General features: G+C 41.8%; 1 protein-coding gene across 3 annotated transcripts in view; it reads left to right on the forward strand.

Moving 5' to 3' along the window:
* LOC126474879 (breast cancer type 1 susceptibility protein homolog) overlaps positions 1 to 27,067 on the forward strand; it is a 274,197-nt gene that overhangs the window by 178,081 nt on the left and 69,049 nt on the right. For 2 of the 3 annotated variants that reach the window (XR_007586593.1, XM_050102369.1), the window contains exons 8-10: positions 5,024 to 5,107; positions 5,680 to 6,480; positions 18,680 to 19,047. Coding sequence is in view for 2 of the 3 variants with exons in the window: in XM_050102369.1 (XP_049958326.1) it covers positions 5,024 to 5,107; positions 5,680 to 6,480; positions 18,680 to 19,047 (1,253 nt within the window). In the remaining variant the exon portion in view is untranslated. The remainder of the gene's footprint in view (positions 1 to 5,023; positions 5,108 to 5,679; positions 6,481 to 18,679; positions 19,048 to 27,067) is intronic. The other variant, XM_050102370.1, reaches the window with a different exon arrangement.

A 27,067-nucleotide genomic window follows, 5' to 3' on the forward strand; every position in this document is an offset into this window, starting at 1 on the left:
AAAAGCGTATCGCAATCTCGATTTCATTGCTTCGGAAAGTAACATGCGGTGTTTGGTGGAAATCAAATTTAGACTTTCGTAATACGAAAATATGCAACGTACATGTTACTGCACGTCAAAGATTTTTCCAAAACGTGGTTTTTTTCCCCCCCGTGTTTCATTTTCTAAAGCACCAGGAAATTCTACGCCCGTGTATAAAACCATAATCATTCAAAGGACTGATAACTTATACAGTTCCGAGAGAAAATATGCTGTCAGTTAACAGGGTATGTTTTCACCTGGGAGAAAGTGTATTTTTAACCAGGAAATCCGGGAATTTTTTTTCCTTGTCCACCATACACCCTGCTCTTATTCTATTTGTTTATTGTCTTAATTGTGGAGACTGAGGATATGCTTCCGCCTATTTGTCTCTCTGGAAATTATCTATAAATAGCTACCTTCTTTAGCTGTTTTATTATTATTATTTGATCAACAGAATGCAAATGACTGTTTTTGTATTTATGTGTGACATTTTAGTTAGCCCAGTAGAGATTCTTACACATGTGTGGAAGAGGCCTACCCCATTCCTGCTTGCATAATGTGTGAGGGAAGATCAGAGAGTAACAGAATAATTTTATCACCAAAAAGTTTAATTTGTAACAAAACAAAAAAATCACAAATGAACTTACATGTTTTACATTTCTATATAGTCACCAACATTCTCAACAAATTTTTCCCATTGTGGTACCAGTTTCAGTATGTCCTATTTGTAGAAGTCTGTCTGGTTGAGGTATAACATCTGTGGACAGCTGATTTCACTTTTACTTCTATCACAAAGCGTTGACTGGCCAGCAATTTCTTCATGGGACCAAACACATGAAAGTCTGACGGTGCAAGGTCCGGACCATATGGTGGATGCTGGAGCACCTACCACCCAAAATTGGCAATTTACTCATGCACAAGAGCAGCAACATGGGGGTTAGCATTTACATAAAGAAGCTTGACACCATCAGTATTAATGCTTGTCACGAAGGGCAAGACACAACTTGACCGAAGTTTTAATGTAGGCTACGCAGCATTCACAGTGGTCCTGTGTTCGGCAAAGTCCACCAATTGACAACAGTGTCACAAGCACTTTCCTAGAGGATTGAGTCACTGAATTTTTTTCATACTGGGTAACCAGCATGTTTCCACTCCATAGAGGACCCCTTGGCTTCAGGCACGTAGTAGTATGCCTATGACTCATTACCAGTGACGATTCCTTTCAAAAAATCGTGGCCTTCTGCGACATAATGTGTTAAGTGATCCAAGCTTGGCATCATTCGCTGGCCCTTGTGCTTATCTATCAGGTTCTTAGGTGCCCAGCAAATCCCAACCTTTCAAAATTTCAGTGTGTCATGAAGATTGTCATACACCACACCACAGGAAACATTAAACTACTGTGATAAAGTTTGCAGTTGCACACACCGGTCATTCAAAATTACTGCCTCAGTGTGTCTGACATTTTGTTTTCAACTGTTACTGGCCATCCGAAGCATGGGGAATCACAGCTTCCCTGTGACTTTCACTCTTGTTTATACTCTTCGGCCCACATATATTGAATATTTGCTGCTCCTCACAAGTTGATGGCAGTAATATACGTGCAATGTTTGTTTCATAGTTCAGGCCTCTGTTACTAGAGCTCCACATGAAAACAAAATACTGCCTGTAGTGCAGACTCCAGATTATATTGTTGTGAAATTTTAACATTCCAGCTGCAGTACCAGGGTAGCAAAAACTATTGTGTGTTACTTTCCAATCCTCCCTTACATGTATGCTTGTCTGTTTGTCTATGTCAAATTATTGATGTCACCTGTTAAGAAACATTTAGCTGTTTTCATGGGTAATATCTCCCCCAATGCATTTTGTTGTAAGAATTAGAAAGAAAATGTTTGAACAATAATGGAGGCTTTCCTCACAATGTAAATTAAGTAGTATTTTACATGCAAAAATATAGTCATTACAGATTATCAGTCTATCTCCCCCTATCCCCATGCCACATCCTAGGCATTGATAATGGTGCTGCTAACTATTCCAATTTCTTTAATGGAAAGGCATGGTAGTGTGGCCTGACTCGAGGTTTCTCCTCTCGATATTCATACTCGGACACATGTGACGGACACGTACAGCTTCCAGAAAGAGCAATCTGAATGAATCCAAATTTGGAGGATGTGTACAGACAAGTACAGCTGAGCAACGTTTCGGGACAGTTTTTGATGTATGCATAACTGAAGGCTAGAGTGCCCAAAGAATTTAGTGAATCCAGTATAAATGAAACCACGTAATTTGATAAACTCTCTCCTGAAAATGAATGTATAACTTCTGTAAAAAGTATAGAGTATAGCTAAAGTAATATTCTCTTTGAGATCAGTGTTTTCAGGTTGCAGTCAGGTAAAATTATTATTAAACCAAATACACTAAAGCTGCATAATTATGAGCAGCTGATTATGAGCAGCCTTGAAATATCAGTGAAAGTCACTACTTAACAGGATGTTAAACTATAATCATCGTTCCTTCTGTACTGTTTTGTGAATAAAACTGTCTTGATTGCTTAATAAATTTCTGTTACACCATTCCAGCTACTGCATCAAGTTACAAAAGACGAAAAATTAAGAAGTTAAAAAATACTTTAACAGTTCTTTCACCAAAAACTTAGAATTTCTGTACACTAGAGACGGCACTGCTGTTATACATTATTGTGTTACTCAGCAACATTCATGAGTGTGACAACACCCATAATTCAGTCAAAATAAATGATAATCTTGAAAATTTGTCCATTTATTGATTTATTTATTTTAATTAAATGATAAATTGCCAGTCCATTTGGTTCATTACCCTTTAAAGATTATAATTCTGTTGTCAGACATGTTCATTCCCGATAAAGAAGATTTTCCTCACAGTTTTAACTGCACAAAACACCGACATATATTAGACTAACATATAACATTTTGATTAACAGTAATAATAATAATAATAATAATAATAATAATAATAATCAGTATCTTGTGTACATGTAATAGAACATATAAAGAAACACTATATACGTGAGACGTCAAACTTTAAAACACTGTCCTTGCTCAGGGTTGAATAACAAAAACTTGTGATTACTTGTCTTCAATATCCAGAGGAATCAGAATGACAATGCATTAACATTTAATTTGTTTTGAGTCCAGTCATAAACACTGCGAGAGCTATATATTCTCCGAAGGCATCGCACTTCTCCAAAATAGGCTGCTGACGTTATGAACTTTCATGTTATGCATCCATGCAGATATTTCCTCTCGCAAAGCTATTCCAGTTGCCATCCCATTCTGAAGACACACATCCTTGCTTAGCATGGTTCTCCACATGGAAATAAAATAACAAATCCACGGAATGTTTGTGATAACGTTGTTTTATGGTCTTCGTTCATAAGTATCATTCACTAATAAGAAAATTCGGGGATACACATTACTTTAGAGTGGCATGTAATGCCACAGTCTTGTGTCTTACAAAAAACTAACCTTTTACAAATTAGGAGAGCTCAGGCTACCAAAATCTTTGTCGAAGAGTTCAAGTGCTCTGCAAAAGCGACAGATAGCTCAATATGAGGAAGTCCCAAGTTTTTCTAGAACTGACAGTTGAAAATGGAATGGAAAGAATTGAGGGAATTATAACCTGTGTATATTGGGTACTTCTGCTCCTGTTTCATGTGTATTCAATTAGAATGTTCAAATGCTGTCCTATAGGGTGCGGACACTGCTGAGCGCCCCTCAGCTTGCTCACAGGCAGGTGCAACTGAAGTAGGCTAGGTGCCAGGCTTTTAACCAGCATATAGCAACGAGTAACTTGTATTTACAAGTGAACAGTTGGATCAAAGATATTTTATGTGCATTTATAGACCTCCATTGAAACTTTACCAGTGGCATTAATCACTAAGGTCTTCCCTCCCTGTGCTTCAATTATATTGTGTTCTTCATGCACATTAACATCATTTCTTTGATGAACCCATGAGTGCTATGCCACAATGCTTGGCATTGGGCTCACATTAGGAACACCAGCGATGTGATTCCCCATTCAGCCATTTAGATTTTGGTTTTCTGTGTTTTCACTAGATGGGTTTTAACAAATTGAGATCCGGCGAATATGGTGGATGTTCAAGTTGCACCACCCCTTTTTTGTCAGGAACTGTTTGATGATATTGGCCGTGTGTGGGTGAGTGTTGTTGCGAACAAAAAACCAGGAACCTTGTTGTGCTTACTGGGATTGTACCCTGCATAGACATTGCATGAAACGGATCAAAATTTCAACGAACCATGCAGCATTAAACGTTGTTCCCTCAGGTAGAAATTCCATGTGGATAATGCCTTGACTATCAAAAAAGGTGATGAACATCGTTTTGATGCATGATATTTTTGGCTCTGACCTTTTTCCGGCAAGGTGATGTCGGAGAACACCATTCTGTGCTTTGCTGTTTCATTTCGGAATCGTACCAGAGACACCAGGTTTCATCCTTGGTGACAGTACGGTTCAAGAAATTGGATGTCGTATTCACCGTTTCAACAAAATCCTCTGAAGCCTCTAAACGTGCCTGTTTCTGATCATCAGTCAGTGATGTAGCGCAAGACTTCAGCACGTTTTCCTCTTCCCTAACTCCCGGGTAAGGATTTGTCGCACAGATTCATGGTTCATATGCAGTTCATCCGCTATCATGCACACAGTTAATCTACGGTCGTTCATGATTAATGTCCTCACTTTCTCATTGTTTTTGTCGCTGATGATGGATGCTGCTCGTCCATGACGGGGATTGGCAGAAACACTTTCCTGGCCTCCTTGATAACGGGCAAATGACTCATACACACACTTCATGGACAGTGCTTGATCCCCATAAATAGGTACCAGCATTGCCTGCATTTCTTTTTGTGTCTTTCCAAGCTTAAAACAAAACTTTAAATTGATCTTTTGCTTGTTCATTGTCCTTTCTCAGTTCAGAACCAACGCTCTAAACAAGCACTTCGTCCAACAGGTCTAACACGGAACACCCACGATGCTCAATTGAACTACGGTGGGTGCAGGTTGTCAACACTGGCCGCTACACAGGTGCAGCATTGTGAGTACCCAGCATTGCTGATCGACCATCCTGACTTAATTCCTTGTCAGAGGTTGTATGTTAGATTTCCTTTCTGTCTCTAATGACCGTGTCATTGATGAAACATTTAACCCTAATCTTTCCTATATAAAGCTTTCTAGTGTGTTGTATGCATTACAGCCCCACTCTTGGAAGTGCTTCAACTGTGTAATGTGGATAACCATGCATCTTGATCTTATAACCCATCTGGAAAAGGAAGGCATATGTTCCTCTGTTTTCACATAGCTGTATTATTTTATTGTCTGTTACCATGTTGCTATGTCCATTTGTAATGTGAGTTTCTGTTTCTGTAATTAGTTTCTGCTCTGTATGCCAAAATCGTAAATTTAACCGAAAAAGGATTTGGCCAATATTAATTTAGTAACAACCTAGAATAACATCTCCTGAATATGTTCAATGTACAGAGTTAATAAATCTCATAAATAACAAACTGTAGCTTTATTCATTGTGATTACTTACCAATAAAACTAAAAGCATACTGAAATAGTATTTTTGTATATTTATACGTGCTAAAACAGAAATTTGTGTTGCAGTGCCATCTACCCGTGAGGAGAAGACCAGTTGGGCCCCTTCTGAGAAAAGTCAAACGCAGAGCCAGCATAGCCAGTGTTTGAGTCAGCCACCTTCTAAAATGAAAGTGGATGACTCAGCTGCCAAGCCAAGTGTCAAATACGTTCACAGTGATAATCCAAAAGTGTCAGATACACTGGACAGAACCCCAATGCAAACTCAGAGCCAGAGAAACACTCCATCTGCATCAGTTACCATAGACAGACCTCTCACACAAATGCAAAATAATTCTTCTCAGGCTAGCTTTTCAAAAAAGACCAGTCAGGAGAAATCTGCTGTTCAGACAAAACATTTGAAAGGTAACTCCCCCTCTGGTGAAACATATCCCAAGAACAGCAATACTTTACAAAGTAATTTGTCCAGGACCCCACAAGCTGTCGTTGACAGTGAAGGAGTTTGCTCTCAGTTCCAACAGAGTGACTCAGCAGATAAACAAGGGGTGTCTGTCAGGGAGTCCCAATCACAAAAATCAGGTGAGATGGCATTGGTAGTATCTGGCTGCAGACAAAAACTATCAACGTCTCCTTCAGTACGTGGCACAGAGGGCTCAATCAGTAGGTCCAGCTCACAGAAATCATGTGCGGTGGCATTGCCAGCATCTGGTAATACACTAAGACTGTCAGCATCTCCTGCAGTGCGTGACACTGTTGGTACTCCTGTGACGAAAGAGTTAATGACTACAGAGAATGGGAATTATTTTCCATCTTCTCTTCCACAAGGTGATGTTAGTAGTCATGATACACTACGTGAAAATGGTGTAGTAGGTGAGTGATAGCAGTAATTACTTTCATTTATCACGTGTAAAACATACTGTTCAGTTTTAGGTGTATAAAAACTTTTTTTGGCTTAACATACTAAATTCATAAATGTGGAAAAAATATTTCCATCACATATTGAGGTTAATGCTGCTTATTTGAAGAAATATGTATTCTTTATTACATTTAGTGAGTATCTTCATATGTGACGGAAGTTTTTATTATTTCAGGCTTTATGTTTAATACATGTGCATCTACATTTCTGCAAACCACCTTGAAGTGCATGGGAGAGAGTACGTCCCATTGTATTAGTTATTAGGGTTTCTTCCCATTCCATTCGTGTATGGAATGTGGGAAGAATGATTGTTTGAAAGCCTGTTTGTGCTTTAATTGTTCTGATCCTGTACTCATGATCCCTATGTGAGTGACACGTAGTGGGTTGTAATATATTCATAGAATCATCATTTAAAGCTGGTTTTTGAAATTTCGCTAATGGACTTTCATCTATCTTCAAGAGTCTGCCAGTTCAATTTCTTCAGTATCTCTGTAACACTTCCCCATGGATCAAACAAGCCTGTGGCCATTCATTCTGCCCTTCTCCATATACATTCAGTATCCCATGTTAATACTACACTCCTGGAAATTGAAATAAGAACACCGTGAATTCATTGTCCCAGGAAGGGGAAACTTTATTGACACATTCCTGGGGTCAGATACATCACATGATCACACTGACAGAACCACAGGCACATAGACACAGGCAACAGAGCATGCACAATGTCGGCACTAGTACAGTGTATATCCACCTTTCGCAGCAATGCAGGCTGCTATTCTCCCATGGAGACGATCGTAGAGATGCTGGATGTAGTCCTGTGGAACGGCTTGCCATGCCATTTCCACCTGGCGCCTCAGTTGGACCAGCGTTTGTGCTGGACGTGCAGACCGCGTGAGACGACGCTTCATCCAGTCCCAAACATGCTCAATGGGGGACAGATCCGGAGATCTTGCTGGCCAGGGTAGTTGACTTACACCTTCTAGAGCACGTTGGGTGGCACGGGATACATGCGGACGTGCATTGTCCTGTTGGAACAGCAAGTTCCCTTGCCGGTCTAGGAATGGTAGAACGATGGGTTCGATGACGGTTTGGATGTACCGTGCACTATTCAGTGTCCCCTCGACGATCACCAGTGGTGTACGGCCAGTGTAGGAGATCGCTCCCCACACCATGATGCCGGGTGCTGGCCCTGTGTGCCTTGGTCGTATGCAGTCCTGATTGTGGCGCTCGCCTGCACGGCGCCAAACACGCATACGACCATCATTGGCACCAAGGCAGAAGCGACTCTCATCGCTGAAGACGACACGTCTCCATTCGTCCCTCCATTCACTCCTGTCGCGACACCACTGGAGGCGGGCTGCACGATGTTGGGGCGTGAGCGGAAGACGGCCTTACGGTGTGCGGGACCGTAGCCCAGCTTCATGGAGACGGTTGCGAATGGTCCTCGCCGATACCCCAGGAGCAACAGTGTCCCTAATTTGCTGGGAAGTGGCGGTGCGGTCCCCTACGGCACTGCGTAGGATCCTACGGTCTTGGCGTGCATCCGTGCGTCGCTGCGGTCCGGTCCCAGGTCGACGGGCACGTGCACCTTCCGCCGACCACTGGCGACAACATCGATGTACTGTGGAGACCTCACGCCCCACGTGTTGAGCAATTCGGCGGTACGTCCACCCGGCCTCCCGCATGCCCACTATACGCCCTCGCTCAAAGTCCGTCAACTGCACATACGGTTCACGTCCACGCTGTCGCGGCATGCTACCAGTGTTAAAGAATGCGATGGAGTTCCATATGCCACGGCAAACTGGCTGACACTGACGGCGGCGGTGCACAAATGCTGCACAGCTAGCGCCATTCGACGGCCAACACCGCGGTTCCTGGTGTGTCCGCTGTGCCGTGCGTGTGATCATTGCTTGTACAGCCCTCTCGCAGTGTCCGGAGCAAGTATGATGGGTCTGACACACCGGTGTCAATGTGTTCTTTTTTCCATTTCCAGGAGTGTATTTGGTACAGGTCCCACACACTCGAGCAATATTCTAGAATGGCTCTCGCAAGTGACTTGTAAACAGTCTACAAAGACTGATTGCACTTCTCAGTATGCTACCAATAATTATAAGTCTACCACCTGCTTTACTCACAGCTGAACCTATCTGATCATTCCGTTTCATATTTCTACTAAGTGTTTCACCCAGGTCTTTGTATGAGTTGGCTGATTACAACTGTGACTCATCGATGTTATAGTCATAGGATACAATGTTTTTTTTTCATTTTGTGAAGCGCACAATTTTACATTTCTGAACATTTAATGCAAGTTGTCAATTTTTGCTCAACTTTGAAATCTTATCAAAATCTGTCTGAATATTTATGCAGTACTTCATAATAGATCACTGCATCATCTGCAAAGAGTGAGAGATTACTATTAATATTGTCCATAACATCGTTAATGTACAGCATGAATAGCTACGGTCCCACCACACTTACATGGGGCACACCCAAAATTAACTTCTACATCTGACAAGGACTACCCATCCCAGAAAACATGCTGTGTCCTCCCTACTGAAAGGTTCTCAATCCAGTCACAAATTTCACTTAATACACCATATGATCAAACTTGTGACAATAAGCATAGGTATGGTACTGAGTCAGATGCTTTTCAGAAATACTGCAGCTACCTGACTGGAATGATCTGAAGCTTGTGAAAAAAGTATGAGTTGAATTTCACATCATCAGTGTTTTTAGAATCCATGCTGATTGGTGGAGAGATGTCGTGTGTTCAAGATACATCAATATGTTTGAGCTCAGAATATTTTCTAAGATTCTACAACACATGGATTTCAATGATAATGGATGATAGTTTTATGGATCACTTCTTCTATCCTTCTTATAGATGGGTATGACCATTACTTTTTTGTAACTACTTCACATGATTTTTCATTTGATTATAGTTAGAAGAGGGTCGTACTAGCTGAAAATTCAGTATATAATCTGATAGGGATTCCATCAGGCCCTGAAGATTTGTTCAGTTTTAACGACTTCAGCTGTTTGTCAACACAACTGACACTGAATCTTATTTCACCCATCTTTTCAGTGGTGTTGTTGTTGTTGTGGTCTTCAGTCCTGAGACTGGTTTGATGCAGCTCTCCATGCTACTCTATCCTGTGCAAGTTTCTTCATCTCCCAGTACCTACTGCAACCTACATCCTTCTGAATCTGCTTAGTCTATTGATCTCTTGGTCTCCCTCTACGATTTTTACCCTCCACGCTGCCCTCCAATGCTAAATTTGTGATCCCTTGATGCCTCAAAACATGTCCTACCAACCGATCCCTTCTTCTAGTCAAGTTGTGCCACAAACTTCTCTTCTCACCAATCCTATTCAATACCTCCTCATTAGTTACGTGATCTACCCACCTTATCTTCAGCATTCTTCTGTAGCACCACATTTCGAAAGCTTCTATTCTCTTCTTGTCCAAACTGGTTATCGTCCATGTTTCACTTCCATACATGGCTACACTCCATACAAATACTTTCAGAAACGACTTCCTGACACTTAAATCTATACTCGATGTTAACAAATTTCTCTTCTTCAGAAACGATTTCCTTGCCATTGCATATCCATCCACACATATACAGACACAAGCAGACATATCCATCCACATATCCATCCACACATATACAGACACAAGCAGACATATATGTCTGCTTGTGTCTGTATATGTGTCTGTATGTGTCTGTATATGTGTGGATGGATATGTGTGTGTGTGCGAGTGTATACCCGTCCTTTTTTCCCCCTAAGGTAAGTCTTTCCGCTCCCGGGATTGGAATGACTCCTTACCCTCTCCCTTAAAACCCACACCCTTTCGTCTTTCCCTCTCCTTCCCTCTTTCCTGATGAGGCAACAGTTTGTTGCGAAAGCTTGTATTTTGTGTGTATGTTTGTGTTCGTTTGTGTGTCTGTCGACCTGCCAGCACTTTCATTTGGTAAGTCACATCATCTTTGTTTTTCCTACGTGGAATGTTTCCCTCTATTTTTTATATATATATATATATATATATATATATATATATATATATATATATATATATATAGAGAGAGAGAGAGAGAGAGAGAGAGAGAGAGAGAGAGAGAGACGGGGGGGGGGGGGGGGGGGGGGGGGGGGGACATTCCACGTGGGAAAAATTATATATAAAAACAAAGATGAGGTGACTTACCGAACGAAAGCGCTGGCAGGTCGATAGACACACAAACAAACACAAACATAGACACAAAATTCAAGCTTTCGCAACAAACTGTGGCCTCATCAGGAAAGAGGGAAGGAGAGGGAAAGATGGAAGGAAGTGGGTTTTAAGGGTGAGGGTAAGGAGTCATTCCAATCCCAGGAGCGGAAAGACTTACCTTAGGGGGAAAAAAGGACAGGTACACACTCGCACACACACACATATCCATCCACACATACAGACACAAGCAGACATATTTAAAGTCTTTAAATATGTCTGCTTGTGTCTGTATGTGTGGATGGATATGTGTGTGTGTGCGAGTGTATACCTGTCCTTTTTTCCCCCTAAGGTAAGTCTTTCCGCTCCCGGGATTGGAATGACTCCTTACCCTACCCTGTTGCGGCTCTACCAGGCGTTAATCCAGTCCCGTCTGGATGATGGGAGCCTGGCTTATGGCTCAGCATCCCCATCTGCGTTACGGGTGCTGGACCCAATTCTCCACAGCGGGATACGCCTTGCCACTGGTGCTTTCCGCACCAGCCCTGTGGACAGCGTACTAGTGGAGGCAGGTGTACCTCCACTGCGGGTACGATGCCAACAATTACTGGCTGCTTATGCTGCCCATGTTTTTAGTTTGCCCGGGCATCCAAATTACCGTGTCCTGTTCCCGCAGTCGGTCGTCCATCTGCCGGACCGTCGGCCCCGGTCGGGTTGTCCGATCGCCGTACGCGTCAAGGAGCTTCTCTGCGGGCTTGGGTTTTTCCCTGTTCCGCATCCTTTCCAGGCGCCTCTGCGTACACCCCCGTGGTGTGTTCCTCGCCCTTGCCTTCGGCTCGACTTGGCACAGGGCTCGAAGGACTCGGTCCCTCCAGAGGCCTTCCGCCGCCGCTTTTATTCCATCCTTGCCACGTATCAGGGCTCTGGAATTGTTTACACCGACGGTTCAATGGTTGCTGGTCATGTCGGGTATGCGCTAACTCTAGGGGACCATTCCGAACAACGGTCCTTGGCGGCTGGCTGCAGCGTTTACACTGCTGAGCCAGTCGCCATCTTTCGAGCCCTAGAGTATATCCGCTCCTGCTCAGGTGAGTCCTTCGTGATCTGTAGCGATTCCCTGAGCGGTTTACGAGCTCTCGACCAGTGTTTTCCTCGTTCTCATCTGGTGATGGCTATCCATGAGTCCCTGCATACTCTTGCGCGTTGCGGCCGCTCTGTGGTCTTTGTGTGGACCCCCGGTCATGTTGGTATCCCGGGCAATGAACATGTTGACCGCCTGGCGAAAGAGGCCACGTGTAAACCATCTCTGGATGTTGGCCTCCCAGAGACTGATTTGCGGGCAGTCCTCCGCCGAAAAGTTTTTGCGCTTTGGGACGCTGAATGGCGCGATCGGATTACACCCAATAAACACCGTGCCATTAAGGAGACGACGACTGTGTGGCGGTCATCCCTGCGAGCCAACCGCAGGGACTCCGTCGTCCTTTGTCGGCTCCGCATTGGCCACTCCCGGCTAACACACAGTTATTTACTGCGCCGGGAGGACCCTCCTCTGTGTCGCTGTGGTGCAGCTTTGACAGTGGCCCACATTCTGTTGGCCTGTCCCCTTTTAGCTGCGGTCAGGCAGACATTTGCGCTGCCTGATACGCTCCCTGCCCTTTTAACAGACGCCTCCACTATGGCTGACTTAGTTTTACGTTTTATTCGGACAGGGGGATTTTATCATTTCATCTGAGTGTTTCTGTTTTATTTTATTGTTTTGTGTTGATTCTGGCCTTTGGCCTATGATTTTAAACTGATTTTTTAATGTGTTTCTAAGTGGTTGGCTTTTCCTTTTTTATTTTTCTGGTCGCCCAACCACCGTCAAACTCTGTGTGGTTTTAGTTCGTTTTGTCTTGTCTTTGTCTCAGTTTCTCTTGTTCTGTATCGTCTGTGGTCTCTTCTATTCCTCGTTTTTATTCTCTGTGGGTGTTCTTTGTATTTGGAAAAAGGGACCGATGACCGTAGCAGTCTGGTCCCTTTAATCCCCCAAACCAACCAACCAACCAACTCCTTACCCTCACCCTTAAAACCCACTTCCTTCCATCTTTCCCTCTCCTTCCCTCTTTCCTGATGAGGCAACAGTTTGTTGCGAAAGCTTGAATTTTGTGTGTATGTTTGTGTTTGTTTGTGTGTCTCTCGACCTGCCAGCGCTTTCGTTCGGTAAGTCACCTCATCTTTGTTTTTTTTATATATATATATATATATATATATATATATATATATATATATATATATATATATATATATATATAAACATCCACACATACAGACACAGGCAGACATATTTAAATATGTCTGCCTGTGTCTGTATGTGTGGATGGATATGTGTGTGTGTGCGAGTGTATACCTGTCCTTTTTTCCCCCTAAGGTAAGTCTTTCCGCTCCCGGGATTGGAATGACTCCTTACCCTCTCCCTTAAAACCCACATCCTTTCATCTTTCCCTCTCCTTCCTGATGAGGCAACCGTTTGTTGCGAAAGCTAGAATTTTGTGTGTATGTTTGTGTTTGTTTGTGTGTCTATCGACCTGCCAGCGCTTTCGTTCGGTAAGTCACCTCATCTTTGTTTTTATATATATATATATATATATATATATATATATATATATATATATATATATATATGTGACTTACCAAATGAAAGTGCTGGCAGGTCGACAGACACACAAACAAACACAAACATACGCACAAAATTCAAGCTTTCGCAACAAACTGTTGCCTCATCGGGAAAGCTTGAATTTTGTGTGTTTGTTTGTGTGTCTGTCGACCTGCCAGCACTTTCATTTGGTAAGTCACATCATCTTTGTTTTTAGATATATTTTTCCTACGTGGAATGTTTCCCTCTATTATAACCATATATATATATATCTTTCTGCTTGTTTTAGTTGCCCTTTGTACTTTATTAATCATTGTTGCCACACTTGCATCATGGTCACTGATACCACTTTCAATGTGGACATCGTCAAAGAGGTCTGATCTCTTTGGCACAATTAGATCCAATATATTTCCATTGTGAGTGGGGCTCCGAACTATCTGTTCTAGGTAGTTTTCAGAGAAGGAAATTAACAATATTTCATGAGATATCTTATCATGACCACCACTAACAAACTGTAATTTTCCCAGTTGATTGTTGGATGATTTAAGTCTCCACCAGTGATACAGTATGACAGGGAATTTACGTGCAAGTGAACTGAGGTTTTCTCTGACGTTTTCGGTTACATCAGGAGATGACTCTTATGGGCAATAGAAAGATCCAATTACCATTTTATGTCTGTCCCTGACACTGAATATAACCCAGACAATCTCACAAGCAGTTTCAGTTTCAGCCTGGGTGGATTTTCCTTCCTTGTCTAAAACTTCTTTATTCTGGCGCTCGACCCTAGCAAATTAGGAACTGCTTGATGGAGGCATCCAGTTGCCTCTCATGTGAAACAGTAGAAGTCCACCATTGCTGACAGTGCAAAGAGTGGGCCCAAGTGTGGTGTCACTCGAATGTCACTGTCAGTTATGTCTCTGGCTGCAACTATAATGACAGCATGCCAGCGCAGCTGATGATTATGCGTGGGGGGGGGGGGGGGGGGGGGGGGCAGTGAGCAGGTGGCTCTCTGCTCAGGCAGTGGCTGCTTTAGTGACTCATGGTTGAACAGTGGACGGCGTACTGCATTCCAGGATGTCGCTCCATGTGTCACAAGCTTGTGGTGTAGGATGTGATACTGAGGCGAGAATATTTTAGCACACAAATGGCGGAGTACTTGTACGCTCCAGACTATGTTTGTTTAGTGCTTAAGACATGTACTTGGAACATTTCCGTGGTGACAAGTGAGGAAAGGCTTCCATCCTTCCTCTAGTGTACTGTAGTGTTGGCTGTTGCCATACTGCGCCCAGCTGGCTCTGCTTCGCAATGTCTGTTGGTTGTGTTTTGCTTTGCAATTCATAACACTCTGCCTACCAGCATCTGGCTATGTTGCAACTCACTTTCTCTCTTATATACTTTTTGACCAAATACTGTTTATATGCTGCCTGTCGTTATCTGTATTGCAATCAGTGTTGCAACAACTTGCGTGCACCCCATACACATTCAGCTACATGGGTAGCAGCCTCTGATGTCTAATGAACACCTGACCCGTTTAGGGTGACCCTAAACCTCTGAAGTATCTGGTTCAATCTTTCCACAATCAGTTCTGGTGACAATGTTGCAAATTGTGAGCTTTGTTGAAACTCAGAGTGCGGAGCTGGTCTTCTCAACCTTCTTTGCCAGTCACTGAAATGATCCAAGTATGACCTCGTAGCCCAGATGACAGTCATCATTTGTTCCAATGTGAGCCACAGTCAGCAGCTAGTTGCTCCCTTTTCCCTCAGTGGGGCATGTTGAGTGATGTCCCCAGGTGTACACACTGAGCGCATTTGGTGTCCTTTCTCGTTCTCTTACTGCCATTTCCGTGAGTGGTACCATCATTGACCGTACGTTTGAACTGCCAACGATTTGTAACCCCTACCCTTTTGCATTTGCCTCCTCTTGGCACTGGACAAAACAGGTTTCCCCAAAATGGGTGAAGTGAGTTCCTCTGGCTCAGTTTCAATTTCTGTGGAAGACAGCACCTCAAACGTATTGGTTAGGGGATCGGTACAACATCCTGAGTTCTCCCTGGTCCCCGTGCACCTTAAACAAGACTGCTAGATGTACCAGCGTAAAACCGCTCGGCGTAAGTGTGTGAGTAACGACAGATCCTGTAGTTTCTGTAGAGGAGACAGGATGCACAGGAGAGGATAATACCTGGGATTTCTTTGGTACCAGTACCACAAGTACATGACTCTCGGGAACTTTTCCAACACACTGATTCAAAGCAGCTGCCAGTCTTTCGACAGCAGACAGAGTGATTTCCAGCTGCTTATGGATGTCAACCAACTCATCCTGTGTTTGAGATCAGCATTCACAGTGGGGCTGCATTTTGGCTGGTGCAGTGTATTACAGGAAGTTAACTAATAACTGTAAACTAAGCATGCTGATTATCTTTTAATCTGTTGAACAAAAAAAAAAGTACTAATTCTCTATAAGAACTGAAGCAAATACACGAAATGAGATTTGTAATGAGACAACAGAAAACCGTGTGGTAAAAAGTACTAGTTTCCTAAAATGCTTTGAGGTTAATTAAAATCGCTAACAAACTCAAAAATAAAGTTAATTTACCATATATGTAAGTAATATGTGCTCCTCTTTAAGGGAAAGTTAGATGTAATACAATATGGTAGTTACAATATCTGCTACATTAACTAAATCACAAGTGCTGATGTACTAGGAATTAGATTATGCACAGGACAATGGTAACTTTTAATTCTTAAAAATTTTTAAATTCTTAAAACTACTCTTTTATTTGCTTTGATATACATTGAAATTCAGGGTGGTCTGTTCTTTGACAGTAACTTTGATTCACAAATACTGACTCGCTAAGTTGTCTAAAGGACTTGTACCAGCAACTTATGAAAATGTAGTTTTGTAACTCTCCAAAAATTCTCAAAAATAACCTACTTCTCAATAATTATACAGTGAAATTAGAGAAAGATTGTTTTCAACAAGGATTGGTCTACTGTACTCAAAAATTTTACAAGAGCACAACTAAGTTTAAACCTACAATTGAAGAGACAAACAGCATGAGTTTACTGCAGCACTCACTAATGTTCGAAATTTAACAGTAAAAATGGGTAATGGGTATTGATACAATCAATGAAAGATTATGCAGAAATGACAAAAACAGTAAAATATCTGAATCTAGAATTTCAGATCAGCACACGACTCTGTACACATGTCTCATACGAGGTGCATTCAAGTTCTAAGGCCTCCGATTTTTTTTCTAATTAACTACTCACCCGAAATCGATGAAACTGGCGTTACTTCTCGACGTAATCGCCATGCAGACGTACACATTTTTCACAATGCTGACCCCATGATTCCATGGCAGCGGTGAAGGCTTCTTTAGGAGTTTGTTTTGACCACTGGAAAATCGCTGAGGCAATAGCAGCACGGCTGGTGACTGTGCGGCCACGGAGAGTGTCTTTCACTGTTGGAAAAACCCAAAAGTCACTAGGAGAGGTGAGTAGGGAGCATGAGGAATCACTTCAAAGTTGTTATCACGAAGAAACTGTTGCGTAACGTTAGCTCGATGTGCGGGTGCGTTGTCTTAGTAAAACAGCACACGCGCAGCGTTCCCGGACGTTTTTGTTGCAGTGCAGGAAGGAATTTGTTCTTCAAAACATTTTCGTAGGATGCACCTGTTACCGTAGTGCCCTTTGGAACGCAATGGGTAAGGATTACACCCTCGCTGTCCCAGAACATGGACACCGTCATTTTTCCAGCACTGGCGGTTACCCGAAATTTTTTTGGTGGCGGTGAATCTGTGTGCTTCCATTGAGCTGACTGGTGCTTTGTTTCTGGATTGAAAAATGGCATCCACGTCTCATCCATTGTCACAACCAACAAAAAGAAAGTCCCATTCATGCTGTCGTTGAGCGTCAACATTGCTTGGCAACATGCCACACGGGCAGCCATGTGGTCGTCCGTCAGCATTTGTGGCACCCACCTGGATGACACTTTTCGCATTTTCAGGTTGTCATGCGGGATTGGGTGCACAGAACCCACAGAAATGCCAACTCTGGAGGCGATCTGTTCAACGGTCATTCGGCGATCCCCCAAAACAATTCTCTCCACTTTCTCGATCATGTCGTCAGACCGGCTTGTGCGAGCCTGAGGTTGTTTCAGTTTGTTGTCACACGATGTTCTGCCTTCATTAAACTGTCGCACCCACGAACGCACTTTCGACATATCCATAACTCCATCACCACATGTCTCCTTCAACTGTCGATGAATTTCAATTGGTTTCACACCACGCAAATTCAGAAAACGAATGATTGCACACTGTTCAAGTAAGGAAAACGTCGCCATTTTAAGTATTTAAAACAGTTCTCATTCTCGCCGCTGGCGGTAAAATTCCATCTGCCGTACGGTGCTGCCATCTCTGGGACGTATTGACAATGAACGCGGCCTCATTTTAAAACCTTGCGCATGTTTCTATCTCTTTCCAGTATGGAGAAAAAAAATCGGAGGCCTTAGAACTTGAATGCACCTCGTACAAAGGAAAATTCAAAAGTTGGCTTTTACTTGTAAATAAATCCCTTAAAACTAAGAGTAAAACCAGTCCTAATGACACAATTCCACAGAGTATCATTTTCTTAGTTTTGCTCTATGAAGTGTGGAACAGACAGTCCTGTTTCATCACTTATGAACTAAAGTCGTAAGAGCTTAAATGAACCTCTCACTTGTAAGCATTGCACTTTTCATGGAAGTAGCAGCAGGATTAACTAGTTGGAGTTCACACTTTAAGAATTATAGACTTCAATTATCGATAAAAACGATAATATTTACCTGTTCTGCACTCTGTGAAGTGAGAAAGCTTGATGAAATTGTTTGTTTCTTCTAGTACACTATTTCTTAATGACCTCTGACTTTGATGCAAATTTGGAAAACCAGTTGAGGGATTTTTTTTTTTAATGCTTCTACTTGATGAAAAACTATAGGAACCTATGTAGACCGTTAAACTACCGTAAAAATGAATGAACTCTGCTAGACAGTCCATCACCTAAAATGATACCACATACTAAGCTTTTGGTGCAACACAATGCACATTGTCACTTATTTCACCATGCATGTCACTGGAATGTTTCCAACCAATATCAGCACTTTAAGTATTATTGCTATACGGAAAGAAACCGATCACTACAATCCAACATTCTATGTATGCAGACTTCATTGATCATCTCGTTTCTCCATTTACGAGGAATTAAACTTTAGTGTCCAAAAGTTAAAGTGCTTGTATGCTGAACATCAGTCACTTGTTTTTCTCATTTTCTTTATAGGAACCCAAAATGGAATCAATGCAGAAGACAAATATGCACCAAGTGCTACACTCTTCAGTTCTGATGAGGCTGCTGAGGAAGACTATGGACTGGGAAACAGTCAGTCACAATGCAGGAAGAGAAAAGCACCTGAAACTACACCATCATCAAGCAACAAGAAAACCAGAAGAAGAAGTAATACTGAGTTGGATTCTGAACCTATTGATTCAGAAGAGCTTATGTGTCGAGTAATGGATGCTGTTGATAGAGAACTTGGATTACCTCCCAGAAAAGGGGAATCCAAGCAAGAGACCCAGAAATCTAAGCCATCTACACTGGAAATAACACCTGGTACGCAGTTGTGCTCCCAGGAAAGATTAAATATGCAGGTAATATTTACTTCTGCTCGATCAATATTTATTCTGCTGCAGCTGTTCGTATGTAAGAACCTTTGTTACCTTTCTCAGCCAGAGATCTGATTTTATTCTCATATCCAGTTCATGTAAATTAATTCATTAAAGTCCAATTGTGACTCATATGCTGACCACACTCATTAGTGCAGAAACAAGAGAAAAGATAACATCAACATAAACCAACAAATGACTTTTTGCAGATTGTGTTAGATTAATAATAAATGAAAAGCACCAGTTTGCTTTTGTTCTACAATATTATTTTTTTTGCTAACTGGTTTTCGGCTTACAAGGCCATCTTCAGACATTTACATTTTTAATAGCAAAGACAAGATCCAGTTATTAGCCAACAGTGGAGTATACAAAATCACCTGTTCTGATTGTGACAAATTTTACATTGGTCAGTCAGGCAGAGAAATATCGACTAGCCTGGCTGAACATGAACGCAGCTGGAGGTTGCAGAATTCAGATTCTGCATTTGCTGAGCATGTACTGAGTGAGGGTCACAACTACCAGCCAGTGTCCCATGTACTTCACTTAGCAAACAAAGGCCATAAACTCAACCTGCAGGAAGCCCTGGAAATTAACAAACATCTTGCTCCCAGTCCAGATCTCATCCTAAATGACCAGACACAATTCAACACTTCCCCTCTCCTAAACTTCATATAATCATCTTTGTTGTTGATTACTTCCCACACTCTCTCTTCCTACATATTCCCATTTTCCTGTAGTCATTAAGTTGTTTTATTTGTTGCAGTTGTCTTTGTATTCCACATATGCTATAGTTTCAATAGTTAAGGGTTTGCTTTTAACTTGTACTTGCATTACTGTCCACGTTTAAATCCCCTTGTAGTTTTCTCATCAAATACTGTTCATATTTTACTTTGCTCATTTATTTAATGTAAACTGGTATACAGCCACTGCTTTGATTATAATATTAATGTTAAAATGCAGTACCACCACACTCTCAAACTGTAGGTTCCCTCAAACACCTCAGTTTTCCTGCATTTACTAATTTCTGTTTATCTTATTGATATTGCTTAAGTTCCTCGTGTATTCTGTATTTACATTGACAACTGTCTCTTCTTTTTTAATTGGTTGTGTATCACTCTCCATGTTTCATACCTCTTGATGCAGCCTTGTCTAGTACTAATTTTATCTTATTTTATTAGTTTTGTTTATTAATAGAAACTGTTATGTAGACATGCTATTCCTATTTTGTGCTAAAGGTTTTCCTGTCAACTCCATTGTTATTTATGTACTGTTCAGTTTTTACTATTTCATTGCAAAGATGTTACCCACTGAATGTTTCTACTTCACTCTAGATGTGTTACTTCTCTTCCAATGTTGTCTGCTAACATTTAACTTCTTTGGTGATAATACTCAGTAAATGTCTGAAGATGGCCTTGTAAGCCGAAAACCGGTTATCATATAAGTAAATGTCTGAAGATGGCCTTGTAAGCCAAAAACCGGTTAGCAATAAAAATAATATTGTAGAACAAAAGCAAACTGGTGCTTTTCATTTATTATTATAATGTTGAACTACCAAGAACCGACGGAAGATTCTGTTAATGTGTTAGATTACTTTGTCAGTGATAGCGAAAAAAAGGATGGACTAGGAAAATGACATAATCAAGCAATGGAAACCTCAGGTAGGAATATCAACAATGTAGGAAGAGACAGATTGCTACTTACGGTAAAGAAGACATGTCAAGTTGCGGACAGGCACAATTAAAAGACAGTCGCATAAAGTTTTCGATCATAGCCTTTGTTAGTAAAAGAGAGATGCACACACCATTCACACACATGAAAACAAGTACATCTCGTGCACACATGACCGCCAACTCCAGTATCTCCGACTGGAATGCAACATCATGTGAATGCAAGAAGAAATCTGGAGGGGACAGGGAAGGGACAGTTGTGTATGGGTGGGCAGTGAGACAAATGCCATCTGGTGGAATGTGCAGAGACTAGGCTGCCAACAGGTGCAACATAAGGAAGCAATGGGGCAGGGAGGTGCAGAAAAAGAGGAGCAAAAATTGATAAGAGCGGGGAAAGACAGGCGGAGGGGCTGCAAATAAAAAGGATGGGAGATGAGAATGAGGAAGAGATGATAGGACAGAGAGGGTGGAAACTGTTGGGTGTAGGGACACTATGGTACTGTAGATTGAGGCTGGGATACTTATAGAAGCGGAGAATATGTTGTAAGGATAACTCCCATCTGAGCAGTTCAGAAAAGCTTGCGGTGGGGGGAAGGATCCAGATGGCTCAAGTAGTAAAGCAGCCATTAAAATCAATTGTGTTATGTCCAGCTGCATGTTGTGGCACAGGGTGGTCTACTTTGCTCTTGGGCAGTTTGGAGGTGGCTGTTCATCCTGGTGGACAGGTAGTTATACCAATATAAAAAGCTGTGCAGTGATTGCAGCAGAGCTGGTAAATGACATTGCGGCTTCCACAGGTGGCCTGGCCCTTGATGGGGTAGGATAAAGTTGTGACAGGACTGGAAGGGGAAGTGTAGGGTGGGTGGATTGGGCAGGTCTAGCACCTGGGTGTTCCACAGGGATATGATCCTTGTGGCATTGGCTTGGGATTGTGAGTGGTGTAGGGATGGACTAGGATGTTGTGGAGTTTGGGTGGGTGACAGAACATCACTTGAGGAGAGTTGGGTAGTATCTGGGATAGGATGTCCCTCATTTCAAGGCACAGTGATAGGTAATCGAAGTCCTGGCGAAAGATGTGGTTCTGTAGTTCCAGTCTGGAGTAGTGCTGAGTGATGAAGGGGACACTTCCTTGTGGCTAGTTCTTAGCAGTGGTAGGGGGATTGGGGGTGTGAGGGCAAATGGTATGGGAGATCCGTTCGTGGACTAGGTCTGGGGGATAGTGCCTGTCTGTGAAGGCCTTGGTGAGACTCAGCACAATGAGCAAGAGAGTTTTTATCACTTGAGATACGCTGTCCGGTTATATGGGAGGGTTTTTTTGGTGTAAAAAGGATGACAGCTGTTAAAATGCAGGCACTTTTGGTTGGTGGGTTCTCAGATGCCGCCTAAGCCATGGAATCCCCTGAAATGGCCTAACTGTGAAGATTCCTTTCTCTGGATCCCACCCTTTCTTCCACAGTGACCTATACCTTTTCAGATTCCCGCCAATACCTGGCCCTCACAAACCTGGTACTGCAAAAACACATTGTCATGGCACAGGCATCCCTGAACCATCTCTGCTCCATCCTAAAGATAACTACTACCAACAGTCCCTGCTCCATACATCCCTTGGTCTCCCAACACCTGGAGGAGCATTCCAGACACCACCTCCACTAGTTATCCAACCTGCTGACATCCGACTGCCATCTTGGGGCACCACTATCCAACCCCTATCGTACCCACAATGTTCCTCTCCGTCCATCCCTCACAGCAGCTAAACCCTGCCCAGCTGACCATTTTAACTTGCGCCATTCCCCAGAACTCTCTACCAACTCTCCACCAAATCCAGAGCCAAAACATTCCTGTAACACTGTTGTTAAACTTCACACAAAAAGCCCTCACTCCACAGAAGTTTCAGTCCTATCCAAAGGCCTCACCTTTAGTCCTATACCCAAATTTAACCTTGCTGGACTTGTCATAGACCTACTCTTCTTCTCCTGATCCCTGCAGTGGAAGCACTTCTTGCCACCAATCCCTCCAACCAAAAACACACTAATTTCAACATTGAACCCTGCCTCTTCCAGTTCATAGCACTATTCAACCATGATACTCCCCACCTTTCACGTAACTACCCACTAGTCACCTTTCAGGAATTCCTTACCGCCAACTTAGCCTCACCATCCTTCCCCAGGTCCATTCCTCAGAGCTCCAATCTTTCAGTAGAAGAAAGAACAGCCGTACACAACCTCAAAACAGATTCTGACCTAATCGTTCTACTTGCAGACAAAGGTTCCACCAGTGTTGCTATAAATCACAGTGACTATTGGCAGAAGGCCTCTGCCAATTATTTTGTCTTGTCCACCTACAAACTCTGCCACAGTGATCCGATCCCAGAACTCCAGCACAAACTCCACTCCCTGCTTAAAGCCTTAGGTCTTTCCCAGAACATCTCCCCTGAATCCATTTCCCTCCTCACTTATATGACACCCCACACATCCACCTTCTACTTGCTCCCCAAAACCCACAAATTGAAGAATCCTGGACACCCCATTGTGGCTGGTTATTGAGCCCCTACCTCCAACCAGTTGCTCGTAGTCTAGCCTCCCACGTCAAAGACACCAACCGCTTCCTTCACCGATTCTCCATCATTTCCACCCTTTTACCTCCTGGATCCCTACTTGTCACTGTTGATGCCATCTTCCTATACACCAAAATCCCTCATGTCCATGGTCTTACCACTATTGCACACTATCTTTCCCAACGTCTTTCATACTTCAAACCCACCACCCCATTCCTCAAACTTTATCCTAACCCACAACTACTTCTCGTTTGAGGGGAAGATATATTAACAAAGCTGTGGCATAGCCATGGGCACCCACGTGGCACACTCCTAGCCAACCTTTATTTGGACCATCTAGAGGAGATGTTCCTACCCTCCCAAAACACCAAACTCCTAATCTGGTTCAGGTTCATTGATGATATCTTCAAGATCTGGACTCAGGGCATTAAGACACACTATCTCTCTTCCTTCACAACCTCAACACCTTCCCTCCCCTCCCAATTGCTTCACATGGCAACATTGTGTGTGTGTGTGTGTGTGTGTGTGTGTGTGTGTGTGTGTGTGTGTTAAAGGAATCTTGTTACAGGGATGAACAGTTGTTTCTATGATTCATAAGTTTGAGAATACCCATACCTGTTTAAAAATTCATAAGTTTGTAAAGCATCTATTTCCTAACTGCAAATGCCACACATTTTTTTCCTGAGGTACTAGGTGTGGTATACATCAGCTGTGAAACATACTACTAAGGAGACTCCCATGCAAGATCTTAGAGATGGGTGCCAGTTCTGTTCTGAGAGTATACTAAAACTTGTTTGCATTTGCAGAAATCGCCTCTTCTATTCTTTGAGTGTGAATTGTATTTTCTACTGCATTGGCTACTGCTGGGTGTGTGTACCAGCTTTTAAGTGCAAGAGAATTTATCAAGTATTGTGAGAAAATATTGCTATGGAAGTAGAATAATTCATAATTATTTAATAATGCAAACCTTATGCCATTGTTTCACATGCTTCAAAATTGTGATAATCATCTTCAAGAAATGTTTTCAGTTAATCTTCATGGCTGACAATGATGAAATGGGATGAGTAGCATTGCATTGGATACTCTTCCTCTTCTAACCTTTATATGTTGTTGAAAAAGGCATCAAAATATTTGATTGTTTGCTGGTGTCACATGTTTATCATGGGAATATGGCAGTCGGCCTCATAAATGATATACCTGGGGTGTTGAAGGACTCCTCAAAAAGACCCCTATACCAGACACAAGCAGGAGAAGAATGTGGAACAGATTTACAAGTGATTCACTGCCAAAAGCTTAACCCTTAATTGTATTAAAACTTATGTTCTTACTTAAGGGTACTAGAAGTAGAGATCAGCGAGCACACACTGAACGAGGCTCATCATGTGTAGAAGCTCTTGGGCATCTTACAAATAATAAACTGAAGTGACATTTGGTTTGGGATAAGTTGATAAAAAAGCTCAGTTTGGCCTGATTTGCACTCAAGAGATCTTTCTCATTGTAGTGATCTGCAGACAGTATTACTAGCTTACTTTATACTGTTCCATAGCTTAATCTTCTGAGGCGATGTAGGTAGGATTGAAAAAGTATTTATTTTACAGAAGTGTGCAACAAGAATGTTGTGTAATGTTGAGAACCAAACATTTTGCAGCAGCCTCTTCAGGGACCCAGAAATTCTTACACATACATTGGAATTTACTAATATGATGTGTGAATGGATAGTAACCTCAGACTTTTCACAGGTAATGCAGGTATCTGTAATGAAGCTGCACAAATATTCAGGGGTGCAAAGATTCTGTTCCAAAATATAGAATTGTGCACTTCACAAAATGAAAAAAGTGTAGTATCCTGTGACTGTATTACCAATAAGTCACAGTTGGAATCTGTCAAGTCATACAAATACCTGGGTGTAATAATCTATAGGGATATGAAATGGAATGATCACATAGTCTCTCGCTCTCATGGGTAAAGTGTGCGGCAGCTGCAGTTCATTGGTAGAATATTAGGAAAATACAATCAGTCTACAAAGAAGTTTTCGAACAAAAGAGATGTGCGATCCATCCTATAATATTACTCAAATGTGTGGGATCTATACCAAACAGGACTAACAGGGGATATTGAACATATAGAAAGAAGGGAAGCATGAATAGTAACAGGCTCTATTTGACCCAAGGGAGAGTCTCATGAAGGTGCTAAATGACCTGAACTGGTGGACACTTGAAGTTAGACGCAATCTACCCCATGAAAACCTACTTAGAATGTTTGTAGAAACAACTTTTAAGTTATAAATCTAGGAATATACTATGACCCCCTCTGTAGTGGTAGCCAGTTATTTTGCGCTAACATGCTACAGTCAACTGTAAGTATTGCGTTAACATTACGCCATTTCTCTTCGAAGGCATGCAGGTGTGCAAATAAAATGAACAGAAACATGTTCTGTAGTGCTCTCCCCATCATAAAGCTGTGTTGAGTGTGGAAATGCTGGTCAGTTCCACTACATTCAACTCAGAGAAGGGGCACAGCTGTCTCTGTGTGACAGCACATGGTATGTTATCCTTTCTGGCAATGTGAGTGCTACATTACTCACAGTGCCAGGTCAGTATTTTTCTTTGAAACTGTGTGTAGTGTATTGTACAAATATACAAGTATAAAGATAAAGGATTTTTGAGTTGCCATTGTTGTATTGGTGCCGTGAGTGAGTGGTCTTGTGCAAGGATGGTTCTTGTGATTACTACCCTTGTAAATCAAAAGGTTGTAGACAAGATGGTGGTAAAAAAAAGCAAGTATATGCGGAAATTTAGTATGAAAGTGTTTTCTGCAGATGATCTGGTATAAAGAGGTCCTTTTCTAGCAGATCTTTGAAGAGGAAGTGAGATTTGAAGAGTTTGAAGATCTACTTCAAATGTAAATCTAACAACAGAGGAGCATGGGACGGGGCTCACTGATTTGGCTTACGTAACACTGAAAATTTTGAAATACTTGCTAAGTATTTTGATGAGCTTCTTAATTGTGTAGAACCAATCCATAATCTTGAATACTCAAATGCTCGTGATAAACTAGAAGATGATTTACTCCCAACTACTAAAAAAATTGGAGTTATTAAAACTCTATAAAGCTTATGATGAAGACTCTATTAGAACAGAACTTTCATAATGATCTATTCCAAAAATAAAAAAAGAGCTAAAATTAAGCTTTGAGACAACCTAGAAAACAAAACTCCCAGGGGAGTGGATGGTGGCTTTGATACATCTACTACATAATAAAGGCAATTACAAGGTGTTAACAACTACAGATTAATTTATTTGCAACAAGTTGCATATTACGTATTTTCTATTATTACACTAAACAGAGTAGAAACAATGCTGGAGAGTCATTTAGGTTAATATTAAGATGGTTTTAGAGAGGGCAGAACATGTTCTGAACAAATATTTAATCTGAAGTCAGTCATTTGCCACATATTACTCAATTCAAAAGATGTTTGTTCGTTTCCAAACAGCCACTGATTCCATTGACAGAAGCTATAGATATAATAAAACTATGTGAGGAGAAACAGGTTAAAGCCCTTTCAAGTTTCTAGAATATTTCGCCTTAGTGAGCCATAGAAAAAGATAAAACACTCGAGAAAATTTGTGTGTGTAGTATGAGAGATTTATGAATTGCAGCTCATGTAATTGTACAACAGCCCAGTGATCAAGAGTATTGACTGACAATTTGTTGGCTTGGATTCGAATCCATCTGCCTCCACATTTTTTTTATTATTATTTTTATTTTTTTATTGCAATGTTAA

This window comes from Schistocerca serialis, chromosome 4 (genome assembly GCF_023864345.2).
Source record: "Schistocerca serialis cubense isolate TAMUIC-IGC-003099 chromosome 4, iqSchSeri2.2, whole genome shotgun sequence".
Classification (NCBI taxonomy): Eukaryota; Metazoa; Arthropoda; class Insecta; order Orthoptera; family Acrididae; genus Schistocerca; species Schistocerca serialis.